General features: G+C 43.2%; 7 protein-coding genes across 7 annotated transcripts; 3 read left to right on the top strand and 4 right to left on the bottom strand.

Moving 5' to 3' along the window:
- Positions 1-194: 194 nt before the first annotated feature.
- KL911_000546 (uncharacterized protein) lies at positions 195-1853 on the bottom strand (the record flags this gene model as incomplete). The annotated part of the gene is made up of 1 exon (XM_043200812.1): positions 195-1853. One exon carries the CDS (start codon positions 1851-1853, stop codon positions 195-197), a length of 1659 nt encoding a protein of 552 aa, XP_043057239.1.
- Positions 1854-2591: 738 nt separating this feature from the next.
- Positions 2592-5195, top strand: KL911_000545 (uncharacterized protein; the record flags this gene model as incomplete). Its single annotated transcript, XM_043200811.1, has 1 exon — positions 2592-5195. One exon carries the CDS (start codon positions 2592-2594, stop codon positions 5193-5195), a length of 2604 nt encoding a protein of 867 aa, XP_043057238.1.
- Positions 5196-6449: 1254 nt separating this feature from the next.
- Positions 6450-6650, bottom strand: KL911_000544 (uncharacterized protein; the record flags this gene model as incomplete). Its single annotated transcript, XM_043200810.1, has 1 exon — positions 6450-6650. The coding sequence occupies one exon, from the start codon at positions 6648-6650 to the stop codon at positions 6450-6452; it is 201 nt and encodes a 66-aa protein (XP_043057237.1).
- Positions 6651-6910: 260 nt separating this feature from the next.
- On the top strand, positions 6911-9418 carry KL911_000543 (uncharacterized protein; the record flags this gene model as incomplete). Its single annotated transcript, XM_043200809.1, has 1 exon — positions 6911-9418. The coding sequence occupies one exon, from the start codon at positions 6911-6913 to the stop codon at positions 9416-9418; it is 2508 nt and encodes an 835-aa protein (XP_043057236.1).
- A 547-nt stretch (positions 9419-9965) lies between these two features.
- KL911_000542 (uncharacterized protein) lies at positions 9966-11537 on the bottom strand (the record flags this gene model as incomplete). The annotated part of the gene is made up of 1 exon (XM_043200808.1): positions 9966-11537. One exon carries the CDS (start codon positions 11535-11537, stop codon positions 9966-9968), a length of 1572 nt encoding a protein of 523 aa, XP_043057235.1.
- A 307-nt stretch (positions 11538-11844) lies between these two features.
- KL911_000541 (uncharacterized protein) lies at positions 11845-13410 on the top strand (the record flags this gene model as incomplete). The annotated part of the gene is made up of 1 exon (XM_043200806.1): positions 11845-13410. One exon carries the CDS (start codon positions 11845-11847, stop codon positions 13408-13410), a length of 1566 nt encoding a protein of 521 aa, XP_043057234.1.
- A 16-nt stretch (positions 13411-13426) lies between these two features.
- On the bottom strand, positions 13427-14971 carry KL911_000540 (uncharacterized protein; the record flags this gene model as incomplete). The annotated part of the gene is made up of 1 exon (XM_043200795.1): positions 13427-14971. One exon carries the CDS (start codon positions 14969-14971, stop codon positions 13427-13429), a length of 1545 nt encoding a protein of 514 aa, XP_043057233.1.
- Positions 14972-15194: the final 223 nt, after the last annotated feature.

Genomic DNA, 15194 nt, shown 5'->3' with positions numbered 1-15194 from the left:
AAACTAGTCATTCTATTGCAGAAAGAGCGATTCTGTACGAAGTACTCGCTTTTTAAATTTGGCTGGTATGCCAACGGTTATTAGCCATCGCTCATCCGTCGATTCAGTGAATAGCTCTGTCTTCACCGCTACTTTGATATCTTCCAAAGTCATTATTGTTACCTAAATTCTTCCTTACCTACTTCCTTTCCGTCCTACACAATCGATTTCGGGAGCTCATCATGAGACTCTGTGATTTTCAGCTCGCTCAAGTACTTTTCAGACTCCTCCTGTTTTCTTGTTTGCCAGTGTTTCCATTTGCGCGCAGGAATCTTCAAAGCAAACATCTCGTCAATCTCTTCAAAGGAGCGTCCTGCAGTTTCCGGAAGGTAAAAATAAAACACAAATATCGAAAGGAATGAGCACCCTGTGAATATGAAATTGATCTTTGATCCCATGTTAGCCTCGTTTGCGTTGAACATATACGGAAGCACAAACGACCACATGCATTGAAAAGCATTATTCGTTAGGTTTGCAATCGCATAAGTCTTTGCTCTCAAGAAAACGGACGACACCTCAGAAGCCAAAATGTAGGGCACTGCTCCCAAGGCAATGTTGTAAACGAAATTGTACATTGTCATAAACCCTGAAGATGCTTTCATTGCCGCTCTATTGCTTTTGTCGGTACCCGTACTGGCAATCAAAAGGTTGAGAATGGTAATGGCAATCATGCCCGAGATCATTAATGATCGGCGACCAAATCGGTCAATGATGAACCAGGAACAAATAACCCCTGCAATAGATAAAGCCTGTGCACCACATGATATTTGGAAAGACTTTTGGGTATCAAATCCCGCATATTGAAAGTAATACGTTGAGTAGCTGGACACATAAGAAACACCACTCATTGCTTGCATGAAAAGGGGAAAGACGACAAGCAAAGTACGACGCAAGTCTTTAGCCTTGAAACAGTCCAGATAAGTACCGGCTTTAGACGAAATCTCGCTTGCCTCTATGACGGTCACGTGCATCATGGCGTATTGTTTTTGTATAAGACTTTCCTCTCGATACATCTTCTTTAAGGACGCAAGACCCTGCCGACGTTTACCTCTGGAAAGATACCAATAAGCGGACTCTGGAATAGTTGTAATCATAACCATTGCAGTGACGGAAAAGATCCATTGGGGAATGAAGATACCTCTATAAGCCATTCGTGTAGTGTAAGTACTCGTTGTGTTATTGATGAGAACACAAATGAACGGACCAATACAGAGCGCAAGAGCAATTGTAGCGGCAAAAAATCCTCTTAACGCAAGAGGTGCACATTCAGAAACATAGACCGAAGAACAAGTGGAGATGACTCCCAAACAGAAGCTGTTGAAAAACTTTCCCAGGAAAAACACTTGAATAGAAGTTGCGATATATTCAAGGGCAATGAACGGCACGGTGAGTATGACAGCGAAAAGCAATGTGTTCCTTCTACCAAACCTATCAGCAAGGTATGATCCTAATATAAAGCCCACCGCAAGGGCACCAGTAGGACCACCGGTTATGGCAGACTGCCATTTGGCTTCCAAAACATACTGTCCTTGATAATAAAAGCCAAAGTCTTTCCTGAATTCCGGAATGCTAACAACAATACCTCCAGCTTGATTTTCATAGCCGACAAGGACCATGGCCCACACACAGACAAACATGAAGTACACTGTCCAAGGGTACTTTTTTGTTGCTTGCCATTTTGAAAGTCCGTGCTCGACCTGTTGCTGAGCTCTAGCGAGCTGCATCATGTTGTCAAACTCATCCTCGCTTATAGGGGCTTCCGGCTCCCTTTTCTTAGTCTTGAACATTGTCTTAAAAAACGTGGTGTTAAACATGTTGCACTTCAATACAGAATTATACGATTCTCAATCTTTAAATAGGCTTCGAAAATTCTGCACAAGTGCTATGATATGTTTTACACTGGAGCTGATTTCTTGATCTTTATATAAAAACCTGCAGTACGCTTAGATCAATCTGCATATGACGACTTCGAATTATTTGAGAAAAATTCTGGGGAAATTTTTTGTGGGGTAAATCTCGCGAAATTGAATTTCCGAGATCTGTGACTGGAATTTTGGCCCAAAATGGAATCGGACAAAAAATCAGACGAACGGTGGAGCCCTCTTGAACGGATATTAAATGCAAAAGAGCTTGTTTTTCAATAGATCCACAATAATAGCTCCACATGCATTCTCGATTTTTGTCGGCGTTTTCGTCAAGAAACAATAGCACGACCCCGCAACCTGGGTAACCTTAACTTTCACCGCGTACGTCGGAGTATCATTAGACCGTGTTTTCAGGTATTAGTCTCTCAAAGTGGGGCATGACTGTAAAAGTTTTTTCCCTGTCCACCACCCCATGTACATTACTATTGGCTCGACAGTTATGTAGGACACGTAGCTTCAAGGGGGCTCAGTAATCCACCCCGTATTTTCACTAGCGGATTTGAACTTGTCCGAAATGAAAATCGCAAACCCACAACTTTGCCTTTTTAGACTATAAAGCTGCTCCTCAACATTCACTATTTTTTCAGCATTTTAAAACACTCTACTGAAAACATAGCTGACTGAAAAATGATTAAAGTTGGAGGAGTTCGACTAGACTCAAACACCCTTGGACCAAACAGTGGGGTAATCGCAACGAAAAGACCAATCATTTCTTGGGAGGTCCTTGGTGACGAGAAAAACTGGTATCAGGGTGCTTATCAGATCAAGATAAAATACGGGGCCCAAACTTATACAACTTACGATGTTGTCCACTCCGACAACAATTCGTGTGTGGAATGGCCTGGAAGAGACTTGGAGTCAAGAGAAGTCATAACGATTTCGATTCGTGTTGCACCAAAATCAGATGTTTCTTCTTTTTCTGAATGGAGTGAGCCCGCAGTCGCTCAAGTCGGAATTCTGGATAACTCTTGGCGGGCTCCATTCATTTCCATGGTTGGACAGCCTAAGGATGAAGACGTTTCACCAGAAATACTATTCAGAAGGAGTTTTGATATATCGGCTACCAAACTTAAGTCTGCCAAGATCTATAGCACAGCTTTGGGGGTTTACGAGATCGAAGTCAATGGAAAGAAGGTTGGACAAGACTACTTAGCACCCGGTTGGACAAGCTATGATCATCGTCTGCTCCATCAAGTCTACGATATCACAGACTTGCTTACACCGCATAGTAATGCTATTGGGGCTAGAGTGGGGTCTGGATGGTATAGCGGAATGCTTGGTTTTGACGGCGGGGCCAGAAATATTTACGGATATCGCAGAGCCATTAGTATTGAGATAGATGTCGAATACGAAAATGGTGAGAAATCTGTGATTCTCTCTGATGAAGCTTGGAAATCTAATTATGGTCCAATCAAAGACGCACAGCTGTACAATGGTGAGATTTATGATGCAAATGACGAGCTTCCGGGATGGTCTCTTCCGACCTTTAAAGATGATGCTTGGAACCCAGTTGAAATCATTCAATGCGGTTCCAAATCAATTGAGCCTCAGGCCTTTGGTTACATATGTGAAATTGATACTCTGAAACCGATCAACATCATCGAGACGCCAACGAAGAAGCTGATTGTTGATTTTGGTCAAAATGCAGTTGGCTTCCCTCGCATCAACAATGCCAAGGCTCCAAAAGGACACACCATTACTTTGAGGTTTGCTGAAGTTTTGGAGAATGGGGAGCTCGGCACTCGTCCCCTGAGGCTGGCAAAAGCTACAGACCAGTACACTTTCAAAGGTGATATAGATGGTGAGACATATGCTCCTAGATTTACATTCCATGGAGCAAGATATTGTCAGATTGATAACTGGTATGGAGAGTTCAGCACGAACAGTATTGACTTTGTCGTCATTGGAAATCAAATGGAGACAACTGGTGGTTTTGAATGTTCTGATAGGCTGCTCAACAGGCTCCACCAGAATGTCGTCCATAGCATGAGAGGCAATTTCCTGGCCATACCGATGGACTGTCCACAAAGAGATGAACGTCTCGGTTGGACAGGTGACATTGCCATATTTTCCCCAACGGCACTTTACTTGTGTGACTGCTACTCGTTCCTTGAAAGTTGGTTAAAGGATTTGAAACTAGAACAGAAAGCAAATGGTGGAGCACCCGCTGTTGTGGTTCCGGATATCATCCATGCCTTTGACACATTCTGGAATGGTAAGATTGCCGCTATTTGGCAGGACGCCTCGGTTATTGTACCTTATGAGCTCTACAGATCTTCTGGAAACAAGCACATTCTGGAAACACAATACGAAAGTATGGTTTCATGGATTGACTACATTCCTAAGATTGAAGGAAAAGTGAGATGGGATAAGATAGAAGCGCAGTTGGGGGATTGGCTGGATCCATCTGCACCACCAGACAATCCTCTTCTTGCTTTGACGGACGCCTATCTGGTTGCTGATGCTTTTCTTTTCAAGATACTCACGATGACTTCAGAGACTGCTGAGATCTTAAAGTTAGAGGAAGATGCGGCTCACTACGCTGAGCTGGCTTCTAGATGTCGTTCTGATTTCCATGATGCCTATGTCTCCTCGTCAGGAAAACTCACATCAAACACACAAACGGCATATGCTCTGGCTATCTGCTTTGGGCTATACTACAATGATGATCAAATATGCTATGCTGGTAACCAGTTGTCCGAACTAGCTAGACAGAATGACTATAAAATCAGTACCGGATTTGCTGGCACCCCATTCGTCACTGAAGCTTTGACTGTTACAGGACATATAGAAGACGCATACAAAATGATATTACAAAAGGAGTGCCCTTCATGGCTTTATCCAGTTTCTATGGGTGCAACAACAATCTGGGAACGATGGGATAGTATGCTGCCTTCAGGAAGCATCAATCCTGGTGATATGACCTCTTTCAATCACTATGCCTTGGGTTCAATTGCCAACTGGATGCATGAGAGAATGGGTGGTTTGAAATTGAAGGAACCAGGTTGGAAAGAGTTTGTCCTTCAGCCTATGCCAGGATCGAACATCAGCTATTGTGAGACTTTCCATAAGTCTCCCAATGGCTTGATCAAGTCCCAGTGGAAAAAAGAAGCTGGTAAGTTCACCTACAATGTCACTGTTCCCCTGAACTCTACGGCCCACATCACACTTCCGGACGGAACCACTCATTCCGTCGGGTCCGGAGTGTGGTCTTTTACCTGTTCAGCTTGATAAGCTACAATTAGAAGCATTTCATGCTGTTAATGAAGGGATGGGCTATGATTTTAGCTTATGTATAGGTCATGTTAACTGTTTTTTTTTTTTTGAAGTCTAGCATACTTTGATTCTTTCGATTAACTCTACTCAGTAACAATATCAGGCTTCATCTTTCTTGCCATCTCTATGATATCAGTCTGAGCGGCGTTTCTGTAGGGGTAACAAATTACGATACACATCAAAGAGTTTAGTGCCAGGGTCTGCTGTGAAACCAAAATCTGATGCATCAGGATGTAAGGAAGTTGCCATAGTTTAGCTTGAACTGATTCATTAGCAAACATGGACCACAGACGCCGTCAGAATACCTGTATAAGCATGAAAAGAGTTGGCTGCTTTTGAGTCACATTTGGTTGAGAAGCAACTAAAGGATAAGATATAATCCTGGGGTTGGTGGAATAACAGGTGTATCATAAACTGCTGTCTGATCTAGACTATTCAAAAGTTTAGGTTCATCCATCCACACAACACAATTAACACCGGATTGTGCGATGTCAACAGGTCTCTTCTCAATAAATATTCCAAAGCCGTATTACCGACGCTCTTCAATAAATATCATAGGAGGATATGCACGCTCCAGCATGGAGTAATTATGGGTCTCTTCAGGATCGGGGATCTCTTCCCGTCAGTAAATATTTTCAGCCAGTTGAATGGTCTTTACCAGCGTAATCGTGTATTGAAGGCTCGAATACATGTGACGGCCAATTGTGAGAGCAGAATCAGGACCATCTCCATCCCAATTTGACCTCAAATATTCAAAATCACTTTCAGTCGTACGAGTCCATCATCAAGTCCAATAAAGAGAGCAATCTTCTTTCCTCAAACCGACGTTTCTTCTGCGGCTATTGGATCACCTACAATATCATAAGATCAATATGTATCTCCGGTAGTACCACCAATGATTTCGAAGACAGGCACGTTCTTAGTTTCTCGCTGTAAATTCCAAGATGCTAAATCAGCCGCAGAAAGCACTGCCAAGATTGCTCCTTGTTTCACCATGAACATAGAAACATGACTAGTTTTCCTGTGGGTAACATGAGAGCTAAGATTGAGGGAATCAGCGGATAATGGAGAAAGACAAAAACCTCGCCGATACCCTTGACGTAGATGACTTTCAATACCTTTGCATCATGTTGATCAATGCCACCAATGAATATTAATTTGGCTTACGTGTGACTAGTGGCTACCCAAGCAGGCGTATTAATGCGCTGCTCAATCAGTCTCCTCAATTTCCTTCAATCTATGTCCGCTCAGATTCAATGTTGACCACCAGAAACCATCTTCTACTAGACTTGGACGAACTATATTGATGGTCCGAGAGACGGGGTCAAAATTGTCTGAATTGTAGTACAACTGGGGTAAGAAAGTTTCAGTCGGATATCTGCACAATTTTTCAGGCTTAGCGATCTGCATTTGCGAAATCCGGGGGTGGGGTCGGAGTAGTCGGCAAATTATTTCCCCGCGCGTTTGGAGTAGAATATAGTTCCGCCGAGGGTTGGGCTCATCTAAATAATTTCTCAACACGAAGTTTTAAACACGTAAACCAGCTGTTTATCCGGTACTTAAAATCAGAGTAACAGACCATTGACAACGATTAGACTACTCGAAAAGTCTAACACGAAAAGAATCCAAGAAATCTCCGTTGAATATAGCTAAAGCTTATCTTACTTATTATGTCCACCTTCGACGTTGAAGACGTTCTCAAACAACTTAACACTAAGGAAAAAGTCCAGCTGCTTGCTCTAAAGGACTTCTGGCATACGCAGGAGATTGAGAGACTGAATATTCCTTCCATACGGCTCAGTGATGGCCCTAATGGTGTCAGAGGTACCAAGTTCTTCAAATCTGAGCCATCTGCCTGCTTCACATCGGGCACCGGTATGGGATCTACTTTCAATGTACAATTATTGGAGGAGGCAGGACGCATGATGGCTACTGAGGCCAAACACAAAGGCGCTCATGTTATATTGGGTCCAACTTGTAACATTCAGAGAGGACCCTTGGGTGGAAGGGGTTTCGAGTCTTTCAGTGAAGATCCGTTTCTTTCGGGTCTCTGCTCTGCAAGTTTGATCAATGGTATCCAAAGTAAAGGAATTGCGGCCACAATCAAGCATTATGTTTGTAACGACTTGGAGGATGAGAGAAATTCTGTTGACTCGATTGTTTCAGAAAGAGCTCTTAGGGAGATTTATCTGATGCCGTTTCAGTTAGCCATCAAGTATTCTCAGCCAAAATGCGTGATGAGCTCCTACAACAAGGTGAATGGTGAGCACGTTTCACAATCCAAAAGGCTGCTCACTGATGTGCTGCGAGAGGAATGGGGCTGGAATGGTCTGGTTATGTCCGACTGGTTCGGTGTCTACTCAATCAAACCTTCTATTGATGCGGGTTTGGACCTGGAGTGTCCCGGAGTTCCAATTATGAGAAAAGTGGATGCCCTTTTACATGCTGTCAATGCCCGAGAGATTAGCGTAGACGTGGTCGACGAAAGAGTCAGAAACATTCTGAACCTGGTCAAGTATTCTATGGAAAGCGGCATTCCAACAAATGCTCCGGAAGATTCCAAGAATAATGTTCCGGAGACGTCTGCTTTGCTCAGAAGGCTCGCCTCAGAAGCTATTGTGTTGCTGAAAAATGAGGATTCACTTTTGCCTTTGAAGAAGACAGACAAGATCGCTGTGATTGGCCCAAACGCTAAAGCGGCTAGAATCTTTGGTGGTGGCTCTGCTTCGATGAATCCTTACTATGCTACAAGCGTTTTCGATGGTATTTCTGGTAAACTCGGAGAGCTCCCACTCTATGCTGAAGGTTGCTCAATTGAGAAAAACCTGCTTGACCTGGGCACCTTGTCCACTTTCAACGGTTCAAAAGGTGTTTATTGCAAGGTTTACAACCTTCCTGCTGAGTCTCCTGACCGTGTCATTGTTGATGAGTTTGCATTGAATTCTACGAAACTGATCTTGTTCGATTACAAAAACGACAAGCTGGATACCAACTTATTCTATATGGATATCGAGGGCGAATTTACTGCCGAGGAGACCGGTACCTACGTGATTAGCGTGAGCTGTCTTGGAACTACGCAATTTTTCATTGACGGTAAACTAGAGATTGATGACAAGAATAATCAAGTCCTTGGATCTGCATCCCTGGGCGCATGTACTGCTCCCAAGACCAAGGAACTTTATATGAACAAGGGAGACTCTTTCAAGTACAAGATTGAATTTGGTTCGGGTCCAACGTTTACTCTGGAGACTACTGATCTGGTTGCATCTAACGGAGGAGGAGCGCTTTATGTTTCAGCCATGAAGGTTGAGTCAGATAAGGATAGAATCAAAAAGGCTGTCGAAGTTGCATCACAAGCTGAAAAAGTTGTTCTTTGTGTTGGAACATCATCAGACTGGGAGAGTGAGGGATACGATAGACCAGTTATGGACCTTCCTGGTAGCCAAGATGAGCTCATCCAAGAAGTGCTTAAAGTCAACAAGAATGTGGTGGTGGTCAATCTTTCCGGTACCCCAGTCACAATGCCATGGGTCGATGAGACTCCGGCCATAGTTCAGGGGTGGTTCAATGGAAGTGAGAGTGGAAATGCAATTGCTGATGTTATCTTTGGTGATGTCAACCCGTCTGGTAAATTGAGTTTAACTTTCCCAAAACGATGCCAAGATAATCCTGCATACCTTACCTTCAAGTCCAACAAGGGAAAGGTTGTTTATGGTGAAGACACCTTTGTGGGATACAGATACTACGAAAAATGCGAAGTTGATCCTTTGTTCGCTTTTGGATTTGGTCTTTCATACACCACCTTTGCTTTCTCTTCTTTGTCAGTCAAAGTTGACGCCGGGATTATTATCGCCTCTGTGGAAGTGAAAAATACTGGTGGAGTGGCCGGCGCCGAGGTTGTCCAGTTATACATCAGTCCACCAAACGATACAACGGAAGAACGTCCCCTGAAGGAACTCAAGGGCTTCAATAAAGTATTCCTCGAACCTAACGGGGCTTCCAATGTGGAGATCCAAGTTCCACTGAAGTATGCATGCTCCTACTTTGATGGAGAACGCAACAAGTGGTCAATTGAGAAAGGAACATATCGAGTGCTAGTTGGCAATGCTTCCAATTCGAAGCAGTTCCTGACAAGTTCGTTTGAAATTCAGGAATCATCCTATTGGACTGGTTTGTAATCCAGCTCATAAGATCTCTCGATCAAGTATATTTCTTTTTTAGTGTTCAGATGTTGTTCTAGCCTATGTGATGAATCAGAGCAGTTTTTCATTTCAGCAATGCATAGGTTAGCAAGACCAAAAAGAGTTCAAGTGAAGTCAAAATTTACTCCATCATCAACAATGTTGATAATTCAGGAATTGATAAAAGGTTTTTCGTGTTGTATGTAAGAGTCGTTGAACTAAGAATCACAATCGGCTCCAACATATTTTGTGATTAGAAAAAAAAGCTTTTGAGTTATGAATGTAGTGGGATTTTTTAAAGCAACTGGGATGTTTTTGGAAACCGTTTCAACGGATCTACATCAATGCTACGTAGGCTAACTTAAATTGCCCGCATCCCGCAACGGAACATATCCTGGGTCAGCGTGTAAGATACTCGCAATATGTATCTCAAAAGCTTCAGTCTGAGTAAATTATCTTGCTCAGATATTGCTTACTTAACATGGTTACTTTACAACTTCAATGATTGAAGGATTTATCTCTTACTTTAAGTGACCTGCCTAACCTACTTAACACTAAGGCTTTTTTGAATGACTGTAGCAGAGGCCAAAAGTTTGGCATCCTTAAGCCACGGTGCGACAACTTGAACATGAGCTGGCAGATGACCAACTGGATTTTCCAACGGAATAATGAGAGCAGGAAAGTCGACAATGTTCCACATTGCTGTATACGGCGCAGGCCCATATGTGTCATGGGCCGGAGCAACATAGGGCGCTCCCGCAGTGAGAAGTATATCTAATTTGTGGGCCCCAAAAATATCAAACCATCTCTGTCTGGTTTCGGCTTGCTGTTTTTTAGCCTTGATGGCATCACGGACGGTAGGAACCTCATCTGGAATATCGTTGTGAGGACTTTCAGGTTTTGGTGGCAAGCTTGCCATCAAAGAGGCAATGCAGGGCTCACCAGATTTGAAAATATATTGCATGGTCTCTGAATCTGGGTTAATTCCGTATAGCTTTACGGCCAGCTCCCAACCGTCAAATAGTGACGGTAAATTAGATTCAACGGCAGACAGATCAATCACATTATGGCCCATTGCTGCTAGCTTTTGTCCGAGTTTTAAGATCGGAGAAGAAATTTCGTCAGCTGGTGGTGTATCATTTTGTCCACCAAGGTAGAGACCTATTTGCAGTTTGTCGGTACTTGGTCTTTTCCAGTCAATCTTCATTGAATTGGGATCGTACCTGGTTGGATCAGAGTCAGAAAGAATATCAGTAAGCATGGTGATATCCTCTAAGTTAGTTGCCAGTGGACCAGCACAAGGGTCAACGCCAATGTACGCTGGCACGTCTGGAGAAGTCTGACCTTCAAACGGAATTACCTTAGAAGATGGCTTGTATCCGTAAACACCATTGCATAATGCGGGAATACGAATAGAACCAGCAATATCCGTTCCAATGCCCAAAATAGATCCACGGAGTTTGATCAGAGCTCCTTCACCCCCAGAGCTTCCACCAGCTGTGCGAGAAAGATCACTAGGATTTAGTGTACGACCGAAGATGTTGTTCTCGGAGTCTGCAGTCATCAACGTTTGTGGGATGTTAGTTTTCACATAAAAGACTGCTCCGTTGTCCTCGAGGAATTCTGCAAAGCTACTTTTAGTTTTGGGTGCATTTCCAATGAACGAAACATAACCAATAGTGGAATCGTAGCCAGGTATGTTGAATGAGTCCTTCAAAGACACTGGAACTCCATGAAGAGGGCCGATTGGTTTGCCATGCGTTTCCAGGTAGTTGTCTAGCATTTTGGCCCTTTCAATTCCGTACTCAAACATTATTTCAGTACAACAGTTAGTCAGCTGTGTTGCAATAGCAGCACGATGACAAAAAGCTGTGGTGACCTCCAGACTTGTCAGTTTTCCGCTTACAATTGCATTGTGAAGCTCAGAAGCTGAATAATTTTCAGTGATAGCTAATTCACTATCAGACAGAAATCTGCGAGGTATCTCAAGGACGGAGACACTCTGATTCTCGTCATAGTTGTCCAGCACAGACGAAGGTAGAATCCATTCCTGGGGTATGCCTTTATGAACCTCTGCCCTTTTGGCAGCTGCTTTTTCTTTCCAGTCCGCGGTCATATTGATGAGTACTGTGACAGAAATGGCTCAAACTATATATCTTACAAATCCTGGGAGGCCATCAACTGTTTTCGATACTCACAGGTTAAATCATTGGTCAATTTATCCTTGCATGATTGATAAGCGGAAGCGCTTGGGAAAAAAATAATCCGTCGTTATCAGATAGTTCGAACAGCCAAAAAAAACAATGCGGAAGCGCAAAAGATGATAGAATAACCTTCAAAAGAATTATAATATCAGGACTTTATCAGTTATGTCCTTCAAATAGACAGTATATAACGATGGTCTTCTCGTTCTTTGTTAAATAATGATCTTCAGTAACTTAGCTATTCGACAAGATATAAACGTGCCTGGTACCACTGTGCTGGTTGACCATGATCCGGGCTCCCTAGGCCTAAAAAGCAGTGACGAGGTTGTTTTGATACCACAGCCATCATCTGATCCGAATGATCCGTTGAACTGGAGCATGTGGAGAAAGCAGTTACATTTTTGGATTTTGTTTGTGTTCGCTTTGGTGTTGGCTGCGAGCTCAAACTTTCAGGGTCCTTTGTACAAAGGTCTATCAGAAATTTACGATCGTACGCTCAACCAACTAAACGCTGGCCTTGGAACCACCTCCTTATTTTTGGCTTTCAGTTGTCTCCTCTGCCAACCAATTGCAGCAAGATTTGGTCGAAGAATAGTGTATCTGTCTGCAACTTTGCTTTCCTTACTTTCCGGGATAGTTTTCTCTGGGGCGTTTTCTTATGGCGGATATATTGGCAACGCCGTCTTGATGGGAATTGCCGCAGGACCCATCGACTCGCTGGTTGAAGTTTCCATAACAGATATCTTTTTCCTTCACCAACATGGAAAATATGTTGCAATATACGCTCTTACGCTGGGATGGGGCTCTGCATTTGGGCCTTTCATTGCTGGTTATGTTGCAGAAAACCTTTCCATTAAGTGGTGTGGATGGCTCATTGCAATCATATCAGGAGCATTGCTTGTTGTTGAGCTACCATTCCTTGAGGAATCTGTGTTCCAACGAGAAATTGATCCCCAGGTTGAGGAAAGGTTGCTGGAAGCTGCGCACTCAAATGTACACGACGAAACTGTGAGCACGCGTAAGTTGGAGGTTAATATTGTTGTTAATCCCGTGACCGGTGTTAAACCTTTCAAAAATAGGCTGTCACTCTGGAAAACTACACCAAGCAAGAGACCGATATGGAATGATGTTATTGATCCAATCAAAACACTTCGCCACCCCGCTGTACTCTGGGTTGCACTTGCGTATGGAATACAGATTTGCTGGCTGTCTCTGATCACGGTCACTGAATCTGAGTTTTTCATGGCACCACCGTACAACTTTGGATCAGATACCCTTGGGCTGCTCAATCTGGCTATGGTTATTGGAAGCACCATCAGTGCTGTGTACTCTTCTCTGTCCGATAAGTTTCAAATCTGGATGACCAAGGCAAACAAGGGAATCTTTGAGCCCGAATTCCGACTACTTATGATCTCTATTCCATTGGCTCTGAACATTGCTGGTATATTCATGTACGGATTGGGCCCTTACTACAAGGACTCCTGGGTTGTGGGTGCACTAGGAATTGTGTTCATTTCAGTTGGGTTGGGAAGCATCACGTCCTTAACACTGACTTATGTTATTGAATGTTATCCCCAAGAGGTCGGAGACTCTATGTCCGCAATTTTGTTTGTCAGAAACCTCATTAGTGCGCTTTTTGCCTGGGTTTTCCAGTACTGGCTTTCAGGTGTGGGAGTGCTAGGAACTACCATCATGTTGGCAGTTTTCTGCGTTGTAATCAACGGATTCTTTATTGTTTTCTTTATTTGGGGCAAGAATTTCCGCAAATGGTCCCACAAATGTTAGTTTCTCAGATATATAACTAGGCAAGAGTGATGTATGACAAAGCATGGTGATCATCCAGTATATCAAGCCCCAGTTTATTGTCCCAGACATATTCCAGTAGCTTAAGCACATTCAAGAGATTAGGCTTGTGCGATCTGCGGTAATAGCAATGAATATGAGCTTTAACCTGATGCTGATGACGGGTTTGCTGAGCACAAATCCCAAGAACAAAAAGAGCCCATATTCCCCCGCAGACAATGTGGTCGAGCAACTCGGGGATCCTTTCAAATGATCTGAAGCCTATAGTGAAGATATCATGTATATCTTTGGAGCTAGCAGATATATCAGGTTGCAAGCTCTTGGTTATGAGAATTTTGCTGGCGCACAGTGTTGCAATACCCACCATTTTAAGCGTATAGTCATCAGATGTATAAGAGGTGTAGGAATACAATTCGGCTTGCAGCTGCTCATCAATTTGAAGCATTGTGTCCACGATATCTTTCAGTTCGATAGTTTGCGACTTCAAAATATATGAGGCTTTTGCAGCGCTGATGAAACATTTGAAGGCCCTTCCCAGAAGCGGATTTGTCGAAATATTGTTACTCTCTGGAAAAAACTGTTTTAGTTCACTTTCGAGAACAAAGGGGTTTGGGACGTATTCGATGCACTCTCTTGTGCATGATAAAATGCCAACTGTGTGATGGTATGTGAAACTATCGACAAACAGCCGGATATTTTTGATGTTCAAATTCTTGCAGGAACGTATCTGCTCAAGAACGTAGTTTATGTTGCGGAGCAAAACAGATGGGTTTGTCTCCACAAGGAAGTCGCGCAGCATGAGAATGGTTGAGCACTGGAGCTTGGATAATTGTTTCCTGACAGACTGTGAGTCCTTTTCTAGCAACATCTCGTTGATGGCTTCTTGCTTTGTTTCCTCCACCAAATCTCGAGTCAGTTTTTCACCTAGTAGGGCTGCACTATACGAGATTATGACTTTCTTTACCATCGAGCTCTCAATGGACTCACGGTATGTCAGTTCAGAAATCTCTGACATTGAGCTAGGTGGAATAAGCGAGGTAATAGCAACATTGAAAAAGATGTTGAAAAAGAGCTCTTTGACGAAGACTCGTGGGCTTAGTGGTTCTGGAAGCCTTCGAACATCTCCCAAGACCTCAGTTCTTTGCAAAATAGGTAAGTTCGGTTTTGATTTCTGCTGATACTCGTAGTTGGCAAGAGATTGGTTGTGGAACTCGGGCCAGTGGCAATCATCGTTCCGAAGTGCGCACCGCCTGCACTGTGGTCGATTACCAGGGCACTTCTTCTTTCTCTGACGACATTGAAAACACCCTTCTCTGCTTCTTACTTTCACTTCGGGTCTCCTGACCTTGCAAGGTTCTCCGTTGATAATGAAAGTCTTTCCATCGATGCTCTGTGGCCAAATACATTGTTTCCCTCCTAGCTCACACCGAGCACATATAGGGCGTTTTTCCGTACATTTCTTTTTGGATACACGACACCAGTAGCAACCTCTCTGTGACCGACATACTTTTGGCTTTTTTTCCTCTAAACTAGATGGTTCCATTTGGTTAGAAACCAATAAAGAGCCTCTTTTAAAAAATTTGATAAGCACTCGTCAAATAAATGTAGTGGAATAACTGATAAGAGCTCTTAAAAAATTTGATAAGCACTCGTCGAACACTGAAGAGGAATTACCATAAAAGAATTACTAGCACAATTCTTTGAACCTTTGGCTTATCTGTACCTGATTTTAGCTGATATGTTGATGCATCAGGGCTTGCCCTATA

The sequence above is a fragment of the Ogataea haglerorum genome, assembly GCF_019207285.1.
Source record: "Ogataea haglerorum isolate 81-453-3 chromosome Unknown 81-453-3_NODE_1_length_915391_cov_96.871712, whole genome shotgun sequence".
Lineage (NCBI taxonomy): Eukaryota > Fungi > Ascomycota > Pichiomycetes > Pichiales > Pichiaceae > Ogataea > Ogataea haglerorum.
The sequence above is the reverse complement of the archived record's forward strand: the minus strand, read 5'-3'. Positions and strand labels throughout refer to the sequence as shown.